The sequence below is a fragment of the Podarcis liolepis genome (assembly GCF_965112155.1).
Source record: "Podarcis liolepis genome assembly, chromosome: 12".
Classification (NCBI taxonomy): Eukaryota; Metazoa; Chordata; class Lepidosauria; order Squamata; family Lacertidae; genus Podarcis; species Podarcis liolepis.
The window spans coordinates 21,982,974-22,006,343 of NC_139563.1; the positions used below are offsets into that span (position 1 = coordinate 21,982,974).

General features: G+C 45.4%; 1 protein-coding gene across 2 annotated transcripts in view; it reads left to right on the forward strand.

Moving 5' to 3' along the window:
• The first annotated feature begins 5,610 nt into the window (after nucleotides 1-5,610).
• Nucleotides 5,611-23,370, forward strand: part of PRTFDC1 (phosphoribosyl transferase domain containing 1) — a 49,704-nt gene continuing 31,944 nt past the window's right edge. For both annotated transcript variants that reach the window (XM_083467586.1, XM_083467587.1), the window contains exons 1-3: nucleotides 5,611-5,877; nucleotides 12,114-12,220; nucleotides 16,162-16,345. In XM_083467586.1, coding sequence (XP_083323712.1) covers nucleotides 5,626-5,877; nucleotides 12,114-12,220; nucleotides 16,162-16,345 — 543 coding nt within the window. In that variant the 5' untranslated portion in view covers nucleotides 5,611-5,625. The remainder of the gene's footprint in view (nucleotides 5,878-12,113; nucleotides 12,221-16,161; nucleotides 16,346-23,370) is intronic.

Here is a 23,370-nt window from a genome sequence, read left to right on the forward strand (position 1 = left end):
GCTCCAAGTTCCTTCTATTTGTGGTTTGGATTCTACATTACCCAACAGCCAGGAAACAGTGTAATCTTCCTTTAAAGGTGACAATAGGGGCAGTAAATGGAATGTGATGCTCACCAAAGCAGCTCTATAAATCCAAAGCACTTGATGTTTAAGGCATGCTCAAAGAACAGGTATATTCCAGGATTAAAGTATTATAAGATTTAGTGAACAAGACAAAGTTAGACCCATTGCAGCTCCTACATCTTGCCAAATTGTCTAGCTTTACAGCACTTCCAAACCACATTTGCATTTAAGGTCATGGGAATGTGAGCAAGCTTTGTCATCACAAGCCCAAAACATTAAGATTTTTTGTGGGTTAGAACTGAGGCATGAACTCCGCTTCACACATTAACTGCACTGTATACAACGCAAATGGCATTGTACTAGGCTGTGCATTTTCCAGACTTGCAGAGCATTCTAAATTCCCCTTCTGCCAGGGTTAGATTGAATTACTGTATCCTTCCACTCAGCTCTGCCTTCTGAACCTGCCTCCCAGTGGCTTCTGAATGTGTGAATGAGTGGAAAGCCTGCTTGTGGAAAGCTAGCAGAAAGCCCCCAAACAGTGAGGGGCTGAGACAGTCTGGGATCCATTGCATCCCAAGCTACTCCCACTGCCATCATGTAACAGCATCAATCCTGATCAGATTCAGTTGCTGAGAGAGCCTGGAGCTGGAGCAGCAATTGGGCTCAGTCCTCTCCCACCTTCCACTGCAACTACCATGAGCAGCTGGGCTGTGGAAATGGCAGTAGTTCCACCCCCCTGCAAAGCCCTGCCAATGGTGTTTGGATTGTGTCCTAAATCACATACAGGACATCCTTCTCACCAAACTTCACAGAAAGTCCCTGGAATTGCAAATATTCCTGTTAATTTCCTGGTTCCTATACACCAGCATGGGACGATTTGTTTAACAAACCACACAACCTGTACTGCAAATGATCAAGCAAGCCATGGTTTATTTCTCCAAAGGGTTTTTTTCCCCCCAGCTGTTTTTGTCTCATGCCTTTGTCATTTAGTGAGCTCCTGGTGTGGGATGGTCAAACAAACCATGGTTAAAGAAGCAATACTACATAATGTCAAGCTATAGTTAAAACAAGTGAAGATTTGTAATCATGGCTGCAGATCATGGTATTGGCAGTAAAACCATAGGTAAGCTGCTGGGCAGGCTCAGGCATCACGCTAAGCCATGGCTCAACAAACCATAGTTATGCCATAGTGTAGTGTTGCATGTGTCTCAGCAGCTTGGGACAAGGCAGTTTGTTCCTACTTTCACTTCAGGGTGGGAATTGGGCAGTGAATAAGAGTCAATGCCTTATTAAATAATTCTCTGCCGTTTATCAGAATACTGTAATGGATTTTAAAAAAGTAATTAGATATAGGTAAATTCATCCCATGGGCTGTTTGTACCCTTAAAGGTAAAGGGACCCCTGACCATTAGGTCCAGTCGTGACCGACTCCGGGGTTGCGGCGCTCATCTCGCTTTATTGGCCGAGGGAGCCGGCATACAGCTTCCGGGTCATGTGGCCAGCATGACTAAGCCGCTTCTGGCAAACCAGAGCAGCGCACGGAAACACCGTTTACCTTCCCGCTGGAGTGGTACCTATTTATCTACTTGCACTTTGACATGCTTTCAAACTGCTAGGTTGGCAGGAGCAGGGACCGAGCAACGGGAGCTCACCCCGTCGGCGGGATTCGAACTGCCAACCTTCAGATCAGCAAGTCCTAGGCTCTGTGGTTTAACCAACAGCGCCACCCACGTCCCATATATACTTCACCAAAATCCAACCTGAATAAAAATGACTTGCAGCGCTACTGCCGAAAGATGCATAGGATACATTCAGCTATAACACTGATCATTAACCAAGGCTAGGCAAATTAATTTGTGCTTGAGCTATGTGCCATTGAATTTAGCCCACACACTTCCCACCTTTCTCTCAGTGAGGAAGCAAACAATGAAAAGGCTGGCTTAGTGTTACACCCAAAGCCGTGCTCATTTGTTTCTCCTAAGCAAATTGTGATTGGCGAGCTTGTCCTAGTCTTCACTGCCATGGTTTGTGAGCAACCACAAGCTGCTGGTTCAGAAATAATGCTAGGACAGCTGCTCTATGGTTTGTTTCCCCTTCATTCTGCACCCAAGTGTTAATGGTGCTGCTCTTTCCCTCTTCTTACACTGCCAGTGTTGTGCTCTGCCAGTCTTTGAACACCACAATGGAACAGGATGCTCTTTGCTACTTGATGCACATGGAAGCATCTATCAAGTCAACATATGGAACAGACATATCTCTTTCCATTTAAAACAGATGTGTACTTTTCATAAAGGTCATCAGCATGGCTGATTACTGGGGGTGGGGGGAATTGCTGTAATGAAAAACATTCAAGCTACAGACACATGGAAAACATTCTTATTCAATTCTCTCTCTCTCTCCAGGAAGTTTGACAAAATGCATTTAGAGAATCCTAGGAATGTTGTTCTATCTTTATGTATATGTAAAAGAACTGCCAGTGATGGGATTGGCAGCGTTTTTCAATTGGCTCGTGTGCCCTTGCCAGTATAGCAAAAGGAACAAAGGTGAATAAACACAATTGAGATTTCATTAGAATACTTTCTTTCATTAGAATACTAAGAAGAAATGTCAAGTTGTTTTTATAGGACAATCTGTTCTCATTGCTGTTTGGTGTATCTTGACTTCCACCAATTAAGAACATATGAAGGTGCTTGAGATCCTTGTTCTCTCTAACCTGTGTCAGTCTCCCAATATTTTAGGCCCAAGGCTATGTGAGCTCTTTAGAACCTGGGAACTTCTACATGTAACCTATGGCCCAGTTTGCATGTCACAATAAACCATAATTTAGTAGCGCAAAGGAAATAAACCACAATCTCAGTGTTAACAGTGTGTAGGGTAGGAGCAGAGGGGGTATTTCACTCCCAACAAACCACAGTTTGTTGTGAAGGTTTGATCTTGGCTTACTGATTGTGGTTTCTATGGGTGAAATAAACTGTGGCCCCTGGTTCAGACATAATACTCACCCAGGCATAATGATTTGTTTCCTCCTTGTGCTAGCAGGGAGGAGCTAGAGCAGCCTTATTGGTTTGTTCACAGTAAACCACTAATTATATATTGGCATGATGTGTTAAGGGACGTGGGTGGCGCTGTGGGTTAAACCAAAGAGCCTAGGGCTTGGTTGGCGGTTCAAATCCCCGCGAAGGGGTGAGCTCCTGTTGCTCAGTCCCTGCTCCTGCCAACCTAGCAGTTCGAAAGCAGGCAGTGCAAGTAGATAAATAGGTACCGCTCCGGCAGGAAGGTAAACGGCGTTTCCGTGTGCTGCTCTGGTTCGCCAGAAGCGGCTTCGGCATGCTGGCCACATGACCTGGAAGCTGTACGCCCACTCCCTTGGCCAGTAAAGCGAGATGAGCGCCAAAACCCCAGAGTCGTTCGCGACTAGACCTAATAGTCAGGGGTCCCTTTACCTTTTACCTATGATGTGTTAACTGAGCCAATGGCAGACCTTACTTGCTCTGAAATGGTAAACCTGAGGTCGAGGGGCAAGCTACATGTTACATTCAATGCACAACTATTGTTTGATTCAAAATTGCCATGGGCAGCACACAGGGAAAGGCTTAATTCCTTTCCCTTGGCTTTAGTTCTTCCACCCCAAAACACTGTTTGCTTTTAACTGATAAGCAGAAAGTGGTGTAATGCTAAAATTAAAACCAGTGTGGTGCAGTGGTTAGGGCACTGGGCTAGGATCTGGGAAGCCAGGTTCAAATGCCCACCCAGCCAATAAAATCAATGGGTGATCTAGGGCAAATCACTGCCTCTCAGGAAGATCTGGTCACTAGGCTTTTAGGAAACAGCTAGTTTCCATCCCAGCTGTTATGTCTAAAGAAGTTGTAACATTAAGAATTTGTTTGTTTTCGTCTTTTCTCCCCAAACCTCCCCGCCCTCCATTTTGTGTCCCATCTTTTCAGACTGTAAACCTGAGGGCAGCAGATGTGCTGTTTTCATTTATCAGTAAACCACTCCGGAAACTTTCTGGCTGAAGAGTAGAGTATAAATGCTTCAAATAAATAAATACTACCACATTTGATTTGGCATAAGCTTCTGCGGACAAGAGATTATTTCATCAAGTGCATGGAAGGCTGTCTTCGGTTGCCATCAGTGCATTATGTAGGTGATGAAGTGGTCTTTGGTCCACAGAGGTTAATCCTACAATATTTGCTAGCCTTTAGGGTACCACGGGGTCTCTCCCACTCCCTCCCTGGTTTATGTTGTGCAACACTCACCTGAAATCTATGGGCTAGATGCAGACAAAGGCTGCAATCTGGGAGAAAGTGCTGTTAAACTCAATGAGTTCTAAGCAGACATTAATATTATTACTTGAACTAAGGTCCCAATATACTTAATGGGACAAATTGGTCATGACTTAAGTCCCACTGATGTCAGTGGGAACTATCTGCACACAGTATCCTGCGTCTGCTCAGAAGCCCCATTAAGTACAATAAAACTCATTCCCCAGTTAAATCAGCCTGGCTCCAACCTCATGTGTGTAAGATTGCAGACTCAGAGACACCTTTAAGTCCCAGTGAACTCAGTGCCCAATAAGCATGAATCTAAGAGGCTATGCACTGTGAAAGCCAGTTCAAGGACGAATTCCAGACCGGCAAAAACACACAGGGCAGGGCTGGTGAGGTGTGGCTGAGGTGTAGCCAGCTGAGAGGGGTTTGGAGGGCCACATGGGCATAACTAGGTTAGCGTCAAAATAAAAAATTCATTCCAGTAGCACCTTAAAGACCAACTAAGTTAGTTCTTGGTATGAGCTTTCGTGTGCATGCACACTTCTTCAGATACACTGAAACAGAAGTTGCCAGATCCTTCTATATAGTGAGAAGGTGGGGAGGGGTATTACTCAGAAGGGTGGTGGGAATGGGTGATTGGCAGATAGCTGAGATGAGCCTGTTGACGACTCTTAACGACTGCAATAGGTCTTACAGGAAAAGGCAAGGGGTGAGAAGGTGAAAAATGGCTTAGTCATGTATAATGAGATAAGAATCCAATGTCTTTGTTCAGACCAGGTCTCTCCATGGTTTTAAGTTTGGTAATGAGTTGCAATTCAGTCTTTCCAGTCTATTTCTGAAATTAGGTTAACCTATTTCTGAAATAGGCTAGCGTGTAAGCGTATCATATTACGTACTCATTTCCTTACATTTATACCCGCCTCTTCTTCCTTTCAACCTAGAACCAAGGCAGCGGTCTCCCAGGCTTTAGGCTTCCTTAGACCCAGGTTCAAATACTGCGCTCCCACAGAGAAGTCTCTCCTCTCTCAGCCTACTACCCTAACGCGCAGATTTTACCCTAGTGTAGCAGATTTTAAGCGGAGAGGGAGCCACCATATCCTTGACGGAGAGGCTCCTTAACAGGCCCGAGCGCGGGCATTAGGGGGGAAAAGGTTCCGGGGCTGAAACCGGGGACAGGCAGCTCTTTTGGTCCGTCGAGGTAAAAGCAAGCCCTGCCCAAAGGCCGGTGGTTTGAGAGGCATCACCCCCTCTCTGCGCCAGCTGGAAGAAACCCCCCTAAGGGCGGGTGTGGATGTCTGGGAGCAGTTCTGCCGAAGCCACGACGGCGCGGGCCACGTCTAGACGAGGCTGCGGAGGCTCAACCTCTCGCGGCAGCGGCCGGAGGCTCCTTTTCTTTCCCGAGCGAGGCGCCGCCTCTTTTCCCTCCTCCTCCTCCTCCTCCTCCGTCTCAAGGCTCTCGCCAACCTCCTTTCGGAAGATGGCCGGGCTAAACAGCAAGACCCACGCAGCGGAGGCGCCGAGAAGCAGCGGCCGAGGGGTCGTGGTAAATGCAAAAAATAAAAAATAAAAATAAAAACCCCTTCTCCCCCTCCCCTGCTCCCGCATCCTAAGCTTTGCTGCCTCCCTTCTGCAGCTAAAGCATCCGCTTCCGTCAGCTAACCCCTTTCCCTCCCTTTCATCTATCCAACCCCTGCCCTTTATGGCGGCTCCCCCCCCTCCTGTTATGAAACGCTCCCCGCCCGCCCCCCAAAAAGAATATTTGAATTGCAAGCGGGTTAGTCATTCATTGCGCTCGATGGGGCTCGCTCCCTGTCTGCTGTGCTGAGCCCGCTTATCTGGGAGAATACCGCCCCCCCCCCATTGAACCCAGTTAGGGTTTACATCCGAGTCAACGTGCATAGATAGGAACTGGGCTGCGCGAGTATGCATTCCGGTACATTGAAATATGATGCATGTTGTTTACCACAGTTTTCCATTGGGATTTCCCCCTGGTAAGTATGTGTAGGAAAGCAGCCTTATTGCTAGCTCACACACACACAAATATTTTGGATGCGATTTCGTTGGGGGTTCTGATACGTGTTTTGGTTAGAGGAGAGTTGTTCCCTCTAGATTAATTGTCACGTTAAGAGTGTGAAATGCCGCAGCTGCAACTTCGTAATTTCATCTAAAATAGTCTTGGCTTTGTAGAAATCCATTCAGTGCAGCCACCGCTACCCAAAAAACAGCAACGTGTCGTCTTAGCACAGCAAGTAAAGCTTCTGTGGGAGAAAAGCACAACAATACTCTAAATTTTCCTCACTAGGTGCTGTATATTAAAATGTGCATTTTTGTGCGTAGCAATCCCTAATTGCAGCCATCGGAATGTATTACCTCACTTGCAGCCATAATTACAGCATGGGGAGGGAAGGTTTTGGTATTGCTTAGCCTCCCGGATTAGCAGGTTCACAACAGGTGTGCTTAAAAGAATGTTAAGATACAGCTAGGCAATCTTAAGGTGTGCATTCTTATCAAACATTAACTGTTTTCTATTCCTATGTACTCTTAAGGGTGCAGGTAACAAACACAGCTGTCTTCTGAATAAATAAATCGTAAAGCCCAGTCCCAGGCATGTTTACTCTGAAGTAAAAGTGTTACTTTGGACAATGTTGCTTACTCCCAGGCACATATGCATAGGATTTTACTGTTACTCATGTCTCCAGTTTACTGATTGTTAATAGCTTAAGACAGTCTTGACCCTAAGCACCCACCTGACAGACCTAGACAAAAAGGAATTGCCCTTCATCTGCACCTGGTATAGATACCACTTATTATAGGAAAACAAAAATAGGCCTTTGTTCTGATCCAGCAAGCCTGCTCTTATGTACTTTCTCTGCCTTTCTCTGAAGGGCTTCCCTTGAACCCCTGTCTCCTGTGTTTACCTTGTCTTAGATTGACAAAAGTGTTTAGGTCACAGAAGGAGGAAGCAAACCTCTGCTTTGTCAGTATTCTATACATGCCCACAGTGTTTTATGACACTTCTGTTCATTTCCTTAAACCAGAGCTAGCCAGTGTTGTTCCTTCCAGATGTTGTTAGACTGCAGCTCCCACCAAACCTCATCATAGACTGTGGTGGCTGGAGCTGACATGATTTGGGAAGCCTGGCAACATCTGGAGGGCACCGTGTTGGCTACCCTTACTTTAAAATGTCCGAGAGTCCTGGGTTTTGGGCACATATAGCAAAGATCTTACGGTACTTGATACAGAATGGAAGATTTGTGTTAGGGGAATGAGATTTATTTCCCCACAAAAGCTGCCCAGAGTGCAAGGATATGTTGCTCCTTTCCACATGTCTTGGCACATTGTAGAAAACTCTGTTATGGCAAATATGTTACCATTCCAAAAAAAGAATACAGTGGTACCTCGAGTTACAGACGCTTCAGGTTACATATGCTACAGGTTACAGACTCTGCTAACCCAGAAATAGTACCTCGGGTTAAGAACTTTGCTTCAGGATGAGAACAGAAACCGTGCTCTGGCAGCGCAGCAGCAGCAGGAGGCCCCATTAGCTAAAGTGGTGCTTCAGGTTAAAAACAGTTTCAGGTTAAGAATGGACCTCCGGAACGAATTAAGTACTTAACCTGAGGTACCACTGTAATGTTGTTGTTTTTACTGCATTTGATTTACCAGACAAATGTCAATCTTTTATTTATGCATTGCCTTCCATGCTCATCTCAAGGCAGTGTACAAAATGCAATAAAAACAGTTTTAAACAATATAGAAAATAGCCGCAAAGTAAAACACACACACACACAAATACCAGATATACCCCTGTGGCAAAGATCCTTTCATCCTGCTGGGAAGGCTTGTCAGAACAAAAATGTATTCACTTGTTTCCGGAAAGGGCAGAATGTGGGATGCCTGTCACATTTTGGCAAGAATGCTGCTTGCACAGAACATGGGCAGCCACACTAAAAGCTCTCCTGTGAGTTACTGCAGACTGGGCTTCTGAGATCTTTGGAACATGTGGAAAGGAGAAGCTTTCCTACAAGGAAAGAGTCTTAATGAAGTCGCAGCATTTCCTACTAAGTCTTGTTCTATGGGTGTAGCCTCACGTACTTTTGATACAGAACTCCTGCACTCTCTTCGGCAGCACATATATTCTAAAATTGGAACGATACAGAGAAGAGGAATGCAGAAGTCCCATGCAAATTTCTACATGAATTGAGTTTGTTGCTGTGTCGCTTGTATGCTAATAATCTCTTGCAGAAGGTTACTAGCCTAGATTTTTGATTTGCTCACTCTAAAACGAGGATGAGCAATAAGGGACTAACCCATAGACTTTTGCGGGGTTGTTTTCCACAGTCATGCAGTTACAGACAAAATGACATTTTAACTTTGAACTTTTGCCCAGATGAACCAAGAAATGATCCTTTCCAGTATCCTCTTGTGAAAGCTGTCCAAGGGAAACTCAGCCAAGCCTGGATGTTCCAGCGCTAGTTCAGAATGCATTCAGAACAGAGCACATACTGGTGCTTGGAGGCCAGAAGTAGTCTTCCCTGTTCTTGCTAGAATACTAAAAAGGCCCAAGAAGCACCATGTGATCCAGTGGCGTAGCGTGGGTTGTCAGCACCCGGGGCAAGGGAAGTAATTTGCGCCCCCTAACCCGTGGATTTGCGCCCCCTAACCCTAACCCCCAGATGTTGCGCCCGGTGCGGCCGGCCCCCCCTGCACCCCCACGCTACGCCACTGCTCAACCTGCAGAGGCCTCTTCCCAGCCGTGCTTGAAAGGGGCAGGCAGGCACTGCCCCCCACCTCCCCCCAGACAAATAGGACGTTGATTAGTTTTTCAATGGACCTGTTTAAAAGATTTTGTAAATTGTTCTTCTTCCTGAAGGAGCATCTCCACCCCCATTGTTCTGCCTGGACACTGAGGTCCAGCTCCGAGAGCCTTCTGGCGGTCCCCTCATGAGAAGCCAAGTTGCAGGGAACCAGGCAGAGGGCCTTCTCGGTGGTGGCGCCCTCCCTGTGGAACGCCCTCCCACCAGATGTCAAAGAGAAGAACAACTACCAGACTTTTAGAAGACATCAGAAGGCAGCCCTGTTTAGGGAAGCTTTTAATGTTTGATAGGTTATTGTACTTTAACATTCTGTTGGAAGCCACCCAGAGTGGCTGGGTAAACCCAGCCAGATAGGCAGGGCTTAAATAAATTATTATTATTATTATTATTATTATTATTATTATTATTATTATTATTTGTTTTCATTACTTTGCTCCCCACTCTTGGGAGTGGGGAGAATTCAGCTGTAGAGAAGGCTATAGATTCTGCGAATAAGTCAATAATATTTCCCCTCTTTGGCCAGCTGCTGGTCCCTCCATGTGCACCCCTCCATTTGTCAACTCCGAGGAGCCCAGGCTCTGCCTGTCCCTAAGCAGGGGCAGAGGAAGGGGGTGGTGGGGGCGGTCCACACCAGGTGTCATCACTGAGGGGGATGACATTCGGCGCACCGTGACTCCCAGGCCTACCCCGAACCGTCAGGGGAAGGGGTGGAGATGCGCCGCCTTGCCAGCGGCCTTCCCCACCTTCCCCCTTTGTTTTGACAGCTGGGGGAGGCTTTGGAGTTGTGGGCCGGCCATTGCCCCTCGCTTCCGGGCTGCTTGGGGGGGGGAGCCTCCCCATAGCTGTTAAAAGGAAGAGGGAAAGGAAGAAGGGCGCTGGCAAAGCGGCATGGCTCCCCACCCCCCAGGAAGCAGCCCAGCATGGACAGCTCGCTCCACCACCCCCCCCATGGGCATCTCTCCCCCTGGGACACTCACCCCATGGCATGTGCACTGCTCCGGGCGCTGGAGCAGCTAGATCTGCCTCTGTCCCTAAGGCCAGCCTCTCAGTCCCCCCCCCCCGCCAATCATAGAGTTAGAAGGGACCCTGGGGGTCATCGAGTCCAACCCCCCCTGCAATGCAGGGATAAATATGCAGCCGTCCCAAACGAGGATCAGAGACGCAACCTTGGCGTTCTCATCGCCGCGCTCCAACCAACCGAGGTATCCACACTTCTCCCAAATGCCCCCTTCCCCGAGAGCTGCCCGAGGATTTGCTGTCGATTCCCCGCGTGAAAATGCTTGCCCATTAAAAGGAAGGGAGGCTCCCTCCGCCCCTGCCATGGGGAGCTCAGCCTGCACTTGGGCAGGCCCTTTGCATCACGTGCGCTTGGCGCGCTGCTCTTTCCAGCTTCCTCCCCTCCGGGCCAGCGGCTCCACCTCTTTTCCTTTGCCTCTTTGAGCCGCTTAATTTTCAGCAAGGAATTAGCAGGCTCGCTCCACCTCCTCCTCCTCCCGACTTCGCTGCTGCTGCTGTGCGGCTTTTTTCCTCTACCGACGGCACGCTGTGCCTTGGAGAGGTTCCCACTTCCTCGAGGGGGGCCGGCCAAACGCGCCCCCAAAAATGTTGCGCCCGGTGCGGCCGGCACCCCTGGCACCCCCCACGCTACGCCACTGATGTGATCCCCATGTGATCTTCTGGTTCACTCGCTACCTTCTGTCTGAGGTGAAGAAGAATGTTTGAGCGAGCCAAAGGCCCTCTTCCAAGCACAACCCAAGTAGATTCCTGCAGAGAGATAGATTGTCGCTGCATGCCCAAAGACTAATTTGCTAGGACTTGAAGCCAGAGAGAACTTTTCACTCTCGTATTTTTTTTTAGAAGAGGGGTAGCAGAAACAACAAAGAGTTTTATGGCTCCGTCAAGACCAAACATGTTTGCTACGGCATAATTTTTTGTGGGCTACAGCCCACTTCAAGAGGTGAATCAGGTTGCATCTGATGGGAGAGGGCTGTCGTCCACAAAAGCGTAAGCCGTAAGAAATGTGTTTAGCCCTGAGAATGCCACAAAACGCCACTATTTATTGTTGTCTCTTTTGTTCTAGGTTAACCCACTTAGATCATTTCTTAGAAACAAGGCTTCCTATTAAAACAAGGCTGAGGAACCTTCCCCCCCTCCAAACCCAGCAATATGCTGGCAGTGGGTTGGAGGAGGGACAGGGATGGGCAAGGCCACCCCTTTCTCCTCTTTCACTCCCTGCCCACCCCCCACTTCAAATCTTCTTTGTTCTCCTTGCCCAGCAAACCAACAGGAGAGCAGCAAATCAGTCTTGCCAGAAATGTGAATCAGTTGCTTGCATAAAAAAAGGTAAATGGACCCCTGACAGTTAAGTCCAGTCACAGTCGACTCTGGGGTTGTGGCGCTCATCTCGGTTTACAGGCTGAGGGAGCCGGCGTTTGTCTGCGGACAGTTTTTCTGGGTCATGTGGCCAGCATGACTAAGCCGCTCCTGGCGCAACAGAACACCGAAACCAGAGCAGCGCACAGAAATGCCATTTACCTTCCTGCCAGAGCAGTACCTATTTATCTACTTGCATTTTTTGGGATGGTTTTGAACTGCTAGGTTGGCAGGAGCTGGGACTGAGAAACGGGCGCTCACCCTGTTGCGGGGATTCGAACCGCCGACCTTCTGATCGGCAAGCCCAAGAGGCTCAGTAGTTTAGACCACAGCACCACCCGCGTCCCTAATCACTTGCATAGGGGTTCCATTAGTTTCAGTGTTTTTTGTCTCCCCCCCCCCCTTTCTGGGCTTCCCTCCCAACATGAAATTAGGGTGATGGTTGCAAGTTCCCCACCTCTGTGCTGAAGGATCAAACCATGCTAAGGTTTACATGACTGCTTCTGCTAAACCGATTGCCAAATGGTGTTTAAACACAGATGATGCAATCAAAATTAAGTTTCTAATGAACATTTTATCTCTTTTACAGATTTCAGATGATTGGCCTGGGTATAGTTTGGAACTGTTTACATATCCACAACACTACTATGGAGATCTTGACTATGTGCTCATACCACATGGGATCATTGTGGACAGGTGAGGGTCTGAGAGTATGACGTTTATGAAAGCTACATGTTCAGTTCCTCCCAAGGTAGGAACATAACGCTTGCTAAAATATTGACACCCCAATTTAAGCTGTAATGCTTATTGTAACAGGAAGCCTAAAAGCTCGCTCTCTTCTTAGCCTGGGACCAGGAATAAGTTCCCGTCTCTCTCTCAGCTGGACTATGGTGTTATCAGCTCTGCATTCCCCTCTGACCTTTAGGAAAGGTCTGCAAGATTCAGGACAAACAAACAGAAATACCTTTTCACACAGGATGTAGTTAAATTGTGGAATTCTCTCCCACAAGAGGTAGTGTTGGCCAGCTTTAAAAGAGGATTGGACGAATTCACAGAGGATGGGGCCATTCATGGCTGCTAGCCACAACGGCTGTGTTCCACAGTCAAGGAATTGTTGTTTAGTCGTTTAGTCATGTCCGACTTTTCGTGACCCCATGGACCAGAGCACGCCAGGCACTCCTGTTTTCCACTGCCTCCCGCAGTTTGGTCAAACTCATGCTGGTAGCTTCAAGAACACTGTCCAACCATCTCGTCCTCTGTCGTCCCCTTCTCCTTGTGCCCTCCATCTTTCCCAACATCAGGGTCTTTTCCAGGGAGTCTTCTCTTCTCATCAGGTGGCCAAAGTATTGGAGCCTCAACTTCACGATCTATCCTTCTAGTGAGCACTCAGGGCTGATTTCCTTAAGAATGGAGAGGTCTGATCTTCTTGCAGTCCATGGGACTCTCAAGAGTCTCCTCTAGCACCATAATTCAAAAGCATCAATTCTTTGGCGATCAGCCTTCTTTATGGTCCAGCTCTCACTTCCATACATCACTACTGGGAAAACCATAGCTTTAGCTATATGGACCTTTGTTGGCAAGGTGATGTCTCTGCTTTTTTAGGGTGCTGTCTAGACAGTCAAGGAAGCACACTCCTAAATACCAGTTGCTGGAAGTTGCAGGTGGGGAGAGGACATCTGATTGGCCACTGTGAGAATAGAGTGCTAGACTAGATGGGCCTTGGGCCTGATCCAGCAGGCTATTCTTTATGTTGTTCGGAGTATAAAGATGAGGGAGCATCCAGCCCCAGACCTGCCCCTAAGGGAGCAGGGCCTTCTTGCTTTCCTCCAATTCCCCCTCAGCATGAATGAGCAGCATGAAATTAAAGACATCTAGGCATGGTGCAGTCGCAAATGCAGCTAATTTTAAGAGGATTCATTAAAAACCAGGCTTAAGGGAGCCAAAAGGAGAAAGCAGAAGGGCATATGGAATACACTGAAGAAACAGTCCATGTTTGTGTAACCCAATGCAATTATTTACAAACAAGCTTCTGGTCTCCTCATGGCTGGTCAAGAGGACAGTGAGAGACAATGGACTATGGCCAACATTCAAAGGGATAATTATTGCCAGATTTTGCCTGGGAGATGACAGGCTTCCTTCAGCTTGTGTATCGTGGGCTTAGCCAGAGTTACCTGGTCTGCCAACTGCTAGGAAATGGAAGCTGAGCGACCTGGAAGTGTTTAAACAGACAGGCCGGGAGTAGGCCACAACTGCGCCATGGTTACCGCAGTTACTGGTATGCAAGCTCAGTTGAAATTGGGGAGATGTGTTTCCACATAACTATTTAGGGTGGAGATGCTGAGTACCCATTCAAGAAGGTGGACTCAGTGACACATTTATGCAGCTCTGGTAAAGACAGGGTACTTTCCTGGTATTGCATGGATGGGTACAGATTTTTAAGTCTTGGTTCTTTGATTATTTCATTTATTCATATACATCTTGTTTTATTTATATACTAATTAATGCCAAAAGTAGGCTTCCAAGCTTTTCTCATTTCCTGTGCTCAATAAGTACAAGTTGTGACTTGTTTAACCTAGATACCTGTAACCAGTGCTTTTTTTCTAGAAAAATAGGTGCCAGTACTCACCATGATGTTGTTACAGTAAATGTCACATTTTTAACCAAAAGAGAGAAAGGTGCTGGTACTATGTACCCTTGAGTACCCCTTGGGAAGAAAATGTAACCCTTCTTCTTAATGAGACGGTTACTATTCTGCATCAAGCTAACATTCAGATGTTATGGCTATTTTTATGTGGCCTGTGCTAACCATGGTTGGAGCTTCTAGATGTACAACAGGCAAACCATGGTTTAGAAAGTGGCTTGCCCACTTTCATTTTTCACCCTTTCAGCACTCAGCTTGATAAGTTCTTAACTGAGACTTCTTCAAAGTTGGTTTAGGGGACAGAATGTAGGACTAGGGACGGGAAGACATTCAGCCATTCAGTACACTGAATGACACATCACTAGTCACTGTCTCTAAGCTGGATTGTTGTGAGGATAAAATGTTGGGGTGCAGTGGGGGCATATATGCTGCCTTGAGCTCCTTGGAGGAAAAGTGGAATAGAAAATAAATAAATAAATTTATATAATTTAATCTGCATTTTCTTCTTCGTCCAAGGAAGAACAGCAATAATACCCATCCAACAGCCCTGTGAAGTAGGCTGTTCAGAGAGACTATTATATTCCAAAGGCATAGAGCTGAGTTTTATAGCTGAATGTGGATTTGTACCTGCATTTTCCGCATCCATACCCAACACTCTAGCCAGCTACCTTTAAATATAAATACGAGCTTTAATGAGAAGCTCTGGCAAATGATATCTTTGTTATTCATAGCTGGGGATTGTTAACTGCTAAGCTGTCACCTAGAATAAAGTTTAAATACTTAATTTCTGAGATGTTTTGAATGCTAAAGCTGAAATAGCTTCAGGGCTAGAATGTCACTGGAAATCATTCAAGGTGCACATTGTAGTCCTCAGAATAGCAAAAGGGTTAGGAAAATGAGGAGATCTTAAAAGACAATTCAGCACCTCCTTCTGCATAAAAATAACAGCAACCAGAGGTCACTAATCCCCTTACTGGGTAATCAACATATTTTAAATGCCTGAATTAGCAGGTGCGGAAAAAGAACTTGAGCTGTGAGCAAGCAATTGTAATTTCCGCAGCAAAAAAAATTAACAAGCTGCCAAGAAATCGCCACACACCCTTCATGAAACGATTGCCTGTGTGTGAAATATGTGTGAGCATTCTACTGAGTTCTGGATCTTTTGGATCAGGACACCGGAAGGATAGCCTTCACCTGGGTTATGTCCACCTGGACCTTCAGATCCTCTGTAGAGACCCTCCTCTATGTGCTGAGTGGGGTTTGCAACTAGAGAGAAGGACGTATCTGTGGTGCCACCCCTATCGTGAAATAGTTACCCCAGAGAGGCTCACCTGATGCCATCCCTATGGTCTCCTTTTGGTGTCCAAGTGCAGACCTCTTCATTCACCCAGGTCTTTTTGAAGCAACTGGCATTTAAAGAGAGAGTGTTGTAAACCTGGTCTTCCAGTGGCTGGGTTGAGTTCCGATCTATTTTCTACTCCAAACTGGTTGGTTTGGAAGGAAAGTGTTGTGCTACTTTCTATGGTTTTCAGTATATTTTAATTAATTTTGTGTGTGTGTGTGTTTATTCTGTTGCTTATGCCGAAGGGAAGTCATATAAATTCAGCAATAAATAAAATAAGTACAGAAGATCCCAGGAACTTTGTGGCTGGGCTTTCTGGCTATTTTGCTTGTCCTGCACACATGGAACTTGGTTTTTTCCTTACATGTGCCTTGATATGTTGCTAATATTTGTACATTAAAAAAAATCCAGTTGCACCAGAATTTGGGTGGCAATGCTCATTTGAATACCGATGTAGTCTATTTGCACCAAATTACTTTAAATGGGATGCACATTCAGACGCACATCTCCACCCACATTCTGGTGCAACTGATCCTGAAGTTGAATCCTGAAATGAGACCTTGAACTTTACTATTTTTGTATTGCACCATAGAATATACTTGCATTGAAAAATCCCAAGTCTTACCATATATTTATCCTTAATTTTTGCTTTAGGACAGAATGTTTGGCCAAAGATATCATGCAAGACATTGGATACAATGACATTGTAGTTCTCTGTGTACTTAAAGGTGGCTACAAATTCTGTGCTGACCTTGTGGAGCATATTAAGAACCTCAGTAGAAATTCAGAAAGGTTCATCTCCATGAAAGTTGACTTTGTCAGACTGAAAAGTTACCTGGTAAGTAATGATTTTGCTTACTTAAAGAAAAAGTAAAAAAACATTGTGAGTTGAATGTGGTCTGATTACAGTTTGTATACATGGATTTTTATTTTTTTTAAAGGCAAGCATCAAAGTCCAACCTTCCCAGTTTTTGCTGTTGCAGGCTTCAATGAATAAACTGATGTAATGTAATGAATTAACTTTTCTCCTTTCGTGAACAGAACAGGAATTTGGGAGATGACACACTCAACTTAAGGTCTGGTTGATTTTTTAAGGATCCTAAATGATTTACTCCACTACAGCTTTATTGCATCCATTATTCCTTCTCTCTCAGTGAAACTGAACCAGCCAACACAAAGTTCCATTTTTAATAATAATATCATTGCAGGATTTTAATGTTGGCTTTATAGAGAGAGAAAGGGGGGGGGAACTATCCCCAGGTTCCCTTGGGTCAATTAGTTCTGTTTAAGCCTATTTAAGACCACAGCATAGATGTGCCTTAGGTTTGAAGCAAGACTCAAGCCAAAATCCAAAGAAAGAGTGGAACTGGATCCATGAGTGGTGGAGGTGGGACTGAGATCTGACACTTGTTTCTCTTACACAGCACCATCCACACACCCAGTAGCAAATGGCTAAGGAACAGGGAGGAGTTTCTGAAGCAGTTTGTGATATGACATGTGGTTCCACAGATGTTTGGAGAAACAATGCGAGCAATTCTACCGTGCTAGCACAAGCCCCTTGGGCAAACCAGAGCAGCACTTTTGGATCTTTGCCATTTTTTACAGCGAACTATTTGTTTTTGTCGTGAATCCTTATAATAGAAGGAACAGGAAGGTAGAAGCATCCCACCCACAGGGCTGGCCCCAGACCAAATGCAGGGAACATCCCCACCAGCCCCCTCTCTGTCTTCAGGTTTTTGGATGTCTTGTTTTTTATTGGATTCATAGTCCATTTCATGACTCGGCACAATTTGCAATCATGCAATTTGCATCCACAGTTCTTGTGGATCAGGAACTAGTTAAGTTAGCAGGGAGCAAAGAGTAGGATGGAGCTCAGAAAATGAAGTGTTCCCCCCTCCCCCCAAGGATCTGTATTCATCATCATCATCAAACCTTTACAGTGGTACCTCAGGTTACATACGCTTCAGGTTACATACACTTCAGGTTACAGACTCCGCTAACCCAGAAATACTACCTCGGGTTAGGAACTTTGCTTCAGGATGAGAACAGAAATTGTGTTCCGGCGGCGCGGCAGCAGCGGGAGGCCCCATTAGCTAAAGTGGTGCTTCAGGTTAAGAACAGTTTCAGGTTAAGAACGGACCTCCGGAACGAATTAAGTACGTAACCAAAGGTACCACTGTATTGGCATCACATACAAACATTCAGAATAAATAGGCCAGTGCGATCTCGTCGCCATTTCAATAGTACAGTCATTTGCCAAAGGGAAGAAGAGGTGAGAAAGATCTGTATTCGAACCTGTGCTTTTTAAGCAGTGATGTGAACAAGTTTGCTGATGATACTAAGTTGTTCAGGGTTGTTAAAAGAAAAGAAAAAGGATTCTGAAGAACTCTGAAAGGACCTCTCCAAATGGTGAATGGGCTTTAAAATAGCAAACACAATTCATTGTAAACAAGTGTAAAGTGATGCATGTCAAAAAATATTAAATTCACATATATGGTACATTCACGAGGTGTTAACTGGCAGCAATTGACTAGGAGCAAGACTTTGGAGCTGTAGCAAATAGGTCAGTGGAGATGTCAACGCACCATGCAGTAGCTGTGAAAAAAAAGGCAGATTCTATTCATATTGAAAGGAACTGAGAATAAAATTCCTGACATCATGAATGCTGTTATGGGGTGCAGCCACATTTGGAATGCTGTGTACCATTCTGGCTGCCTCACCTCATAAAAAGAGAAATGGGAAAGTTGGGAAAGGTTCAGAAGTGGGTAACCCAAATGATGGATGGAGCAAGTCCTCTAGGAGGAACGGTTGGGCCTTTTTTACTTTAGGGGAAAGGCAAATAAGGGCTGACATGATAGAAGAGCATAAAATTATGCACGATGGAGAGAAAGTGGCTGGAGAGAACTTGTTCTCCCTCTCATAACACTGGAATGCGTGGACACCCAATGGAAGCTGAATGTCGAGAGATTAAGAACAGGCCCCCAAAAAAGTACATTTACTCACCCAGTGCATAGTTAAACTATGGGATTCACTCCCACAGGGGACAGTGATGGCTACCAATGTGCATGGCTTTAAAAGAGGATTAGACAAATTCGTGGTGGTAAAGACTATCAGTGGCATAGCTGTCAACGTTTCCCTTTTTTTAAAGAAATTCCCTTATTCCGAATAGGATTCCTCGCAAGAAAAGGGAAAAGTTGGCAGCTATGATCAGTGGCTTCTAGCCAGGATGCTCCTAAATGCCAGTTTCTGGAAACTGCAGTCGGGGAGAAGGCTCTTGTGCTCCGGTCTTGGTTTCAGGCTTCACGCAAGCATCTGGTTGGCCTCTGTGAGAACAGCATTCTGGACTAGATGGGGTATTGACCTCTTCCAGTAGCCTCTTCTTATGCTTATCTCTGTCATAATAGGGTTAGAAAGTTGCACATATGAATCTGATTCCAGTTGTTTACACACACCCCCCACACTCACATTCACTGTCCCAGTAAATAATAATAATAAAACATTGATATCAATATTAATATTATTACCCTGCCCATCTGGCTGGGTTTCCCCCACTACTCTGGGCGACTCCCAACAGAATATTAAAGACACGATAAAAAAAATCAAATATTAAATGCTTCCCCAAACAGGGCTGCCTTCAGATGTCTTCTAAAAGTCAGATAGTTGTTTATTTCCTTGACATCTGATGGGAGGGCGTTTCACAGGGCGGGCGCCACCACTGAGAAGGCCCTCTGCCTGGTTTCCTGTAACCTCACTTCTCGCAGTGAGGGAACTGCCAGAAGGCCCTCAGAGCTGAACCTAAGGCTGAACGATGGGGGTGGAGACGCTCCTTCAGGTATACTGGGCCGATGCCATTTAGGGCTTTAAAGGTCAGCACCAACACTTTGAATTGTGCTTGGAAACATACTGGGAGCCAATGTAGGTCTTGCAGTTCACATCTAACGCCAAGCCAAACCATGGCTAAGCGTGAAGGAGGAACTTGCTGTCAAAATCATGGCCGTTCCTCCCCGGTGCTGCTGCACTGCAGAGTGCTATATCGCAGTTTGGCTTAGTGTTGCATTCGAAATCCAGGCTGATGGTTTCTATAGTTAATGAGACAACTGGTTAACTAGATAGCTGGAGACAGATTCTTCCCCTTGTCTTCTCGGGGGTCACCTGGGTCACCACCTCATAAACCCTGCCCTGCACCCAACACTGGGCAGGAGGTGAAGATAGCAATCTTACACTCCCCAGGAATGCATCCTATTTTCTGCCAACTCCAGGGTGGTGGAGGGCTGTGTTCAGTTTCTGCACCAATGGTTGTATCAACACGTTTATTATCAACCAGAACCAATGCTGGTATCAGCCTGGTTATGGATATCCCTTTCAGTTGCTTTTCATTACTTTTCTGTGTGGGATCAAACCTCCTTGCTTTCCTTGCTCTGTTTTTCCATTGCATTTTAACATCTCAGTTTTATTTTTATCTAATTCACTTTCTGGGGCCAGATAGTGGTTTTCCTTGAACGCATTTACTCCCCAACCCCGCCATTCTCTTCCAGCTTCCCCCTTACTAACCATTTCCTGTTTCTCTCTCTTTCTCTCTCTCTCTTTTCCTTAAGGGAGTCCTGCTGCTTTCTGCTCCCTTTCCATGCAGCTGTGCTCTCTTCTGTCTCCAACTGTTTGTCTCGGAGAGCCATGTCCAAGTCTTGTAAACACTGGTGGGATTCTGATGTCTTTTCTTGCTCCACGTTCAGCATTCATGGCTAACAGGTTAGTTCATCGTAGACAATGGTAAATGGAAGCGGGGTGGGGGAGATAATCTGGATTTAACCGTTTAGGAAATACGCTACAAAGTTTTAGTGCAGCCGCCCCCCCCCCGCCTTTTTTCTTCCTGTGTGCAAGGAGAGGTTTTTGGCAACTGCCAACGCTTGCTACCTTACCAACACAGCCTGACAGAAAGCCTTGGCTACAACCCACAGCAAGCAAACACACCAGAACAACGCAACTCGGCCAGGCTTTCTCCTGCTTTCTCAATACCGGACACAAAGGCAAGCGCTGGACAGTCTCAAAAGCCGTGCAGGGGGGCAGGCAGTTTGAATATAATTTCTTTGTGCGCATGCAAATGGAGTCTTTTTGGATGGCAGGTACCGCCTGAGACAATGGATGTTCCATCTGTCTTCACAAGTATATAAAAATTCCAGCTAGAGCCAAAACTGCTCATGGATTGTTTTTGCAAAGAATTTCAGTTGAAAAACACCCCCCCAAAAGCCCATAACCCTTGAAAAGATTTTCAGCGCTCCTTTTTTAATGTTCATTTGTGAAACCCTCCACTTTCTTTGCCTATTTTTTAAAATTGATTTTTGAAAATATGATCAGACGAACCATATATTCTCCTGCCTTTCTTCACCCCTACCTTTCAGTGTGGCCCACAGTGAGAAGACGAGGGAAGGGGGCAATCATGTGTATGCATTTGACTTAGCTCTGTATTATGATGCTATGGCTCTGGTGCCAGGCTTGTATTGTTTTTAATCTCAAGTGCCTTCACTTGCCCTCAGTGACATCTTTATATAGCTCAATCTGATTGGTTACGTAGATTGTGACATTTTCCTCATTCACTGTGTGATCCCTGATGGGCTAGAATCGCCCGGGAAGGAGGAAGAACCACAGAGTATACGATATAAAAGTTTTGAGAGAAAATGTCCACACAGCTAGTACTGCAAGGTGAAAACTAGAAATCAAAACTGGGAAATACTCGTTGCAGTTCCATCCTCAAGCATCATCATGGATTTCTCGCTCGTTTATACTCAGACACTGGGCCTGGAACTTGGTGAAACCAGGGCTTTCTTTGCAGCTTCCAGTCAGCTGCAACTTCCTCCCAAGCTCCATTGAATTGAATGGGAGTTTGCACAAGAACTCACTACAGCTCTTGTGTAGCTCCTGTTTGGCTGCTAACCCCAATGGCTATGTTCTGCCTCCACTGTAATAATAATAATAATAATAATAATAATAATAATAATAATAATAATAATAATAATAATAATTTATTTATACATACCCTGCCCATCTGGCTGGGTTTCCCCAGCCACTCTGGGCCGCTTCCAACAAAAGATTAAAATTACATTAAAACTGTAAGGGGCTCTATGGTTCTGATAGTAGTTGCTGGAAACCACAGCAGGGGAAGAGTGTTGTTGCACTCAGGTCTTGTTTGCAGGCTTCTCATAGCCATCTGACTGACCACCGTAAGAACAGGCTATTGGGCGAGGTGGGCTCTGGCTTGATCCAGAAGACACTTGCATTCTTACTTCTTTCAGTGGGTCTTGGGAATAATTTGCTTAATAAGCCCAATATACACGAGCCTTTTCCTGGTCATGCAGCCCTCCCCATCCCACCCCTTCTCAGCAGCCCTGGACAAACTGCAAGAGTTTTCAGTTAACCATAGTTTTCCTGTTTGGATCAAACAGGCCACTGTGGTTTAGGCTTCAGAATGAGTCAGGATTTTAAACCATGGTTTGAAGTTAGGTGATGATCTGGGCTTTTTTCCAAAACCTGGTAACCGCTATGGTTTACTGAAGACTTCTGCATTTCATTCTGGCATGCATGACTGAATTCAGCCAGTCTCTCACCAACTAAGGCAGAGATGAAGAACCTGTAGCTGCCCAAATGTTGTTGGACTACAACTCCTATCATCCATTTGCTATCCTGGCTGGGGCTGATGGGAGTTGGAGTTTAAGAAGATCTGGAGGGCTCCAGGTCCCTCATTGTTACGTATTTTAAAAAATATTAGAGAGAAGCCCTTGTCTAAAAGTTGCTAAATGTGACTGGTATTTTAAATAAATTTTCACTGTATTTCTAAAGAAGAGATGCAGGCAATTTGAAAAAAAAAAGTTATATGGTCTCCTAGAAGAATATTTTTAGTAGTGACTGTCAAATATGTGTTTCAGCTTTGAAAATGGCATTTTCAACTTCTGTTATCAATAAAGTAACTCTTTGTTCATTCCTGTGTTTATAGGAAATCTTCAAAAGAAAGTTGTTTTGCTGATGTCTAAATCATGTGGTAGAAAGTGTTGAAGATATGTGGTTTGAGCTAGCTTGCTTAATCCTTTGAAACTTATCACAATTATTTATGGTATCCAGAACATAACTAATTTTAAAAATGTGACCTCCCTACTGAATAACAACCAAGATACACAATGGGTGCATTGATACGTGCACACAACCAAATACATTGATATTATATGTTTGGTTTTTTTCCTACATTCCATTATTTGCAATTTATTTTACAGTTTTTCATTTTCGGCGGTATGTTGTCTCAGACAGAAGGATCCATGCCTGAAAACACTTGAGAAAAACATACAACAATACGGGCTTTGTGCCTGAACCTTTTAGGCAATCTGATTACATTCAGCTAATAGTTCAGGTTTTGGTAAACTGAGATCGGGGTAGCCAAGGTCGTGGTTTCCAGATGTGGCTGGACTGCAACACCCTTCATCCATGACCATTGGCTGATGGGAGTTGCAGTTTGACAACATCTGGAGGGCACCATGTTGGCTCTCTGTGCTGTAGACTGATAAGACACTAGGCCATTTTTAAAGTTCTAATAAATTTGTGGGCTACGCTAGAACTCTGCAGATCAAGTTTTCTTTTTCAAAAGTGATGAGCTCAAGTCAATATATGTAATCCTGCCCTTCCTCTGAGCTCCCTCTCTGGCTCTCAGTCACCAAACCTACAAAGGTCCTTTGTCTCCACACTTCTTGCCAATGGTGCACAGTCCTCCTGTCCCTTGGTCTTGCCTGTGATGTGTCTACCCTCCCCCACTGCCAGACCCCATGCTCCACTTTCCCCATTTCCAACTCTTTCTTTAATACGCTTCTCTGTTCTGTTTGGAAT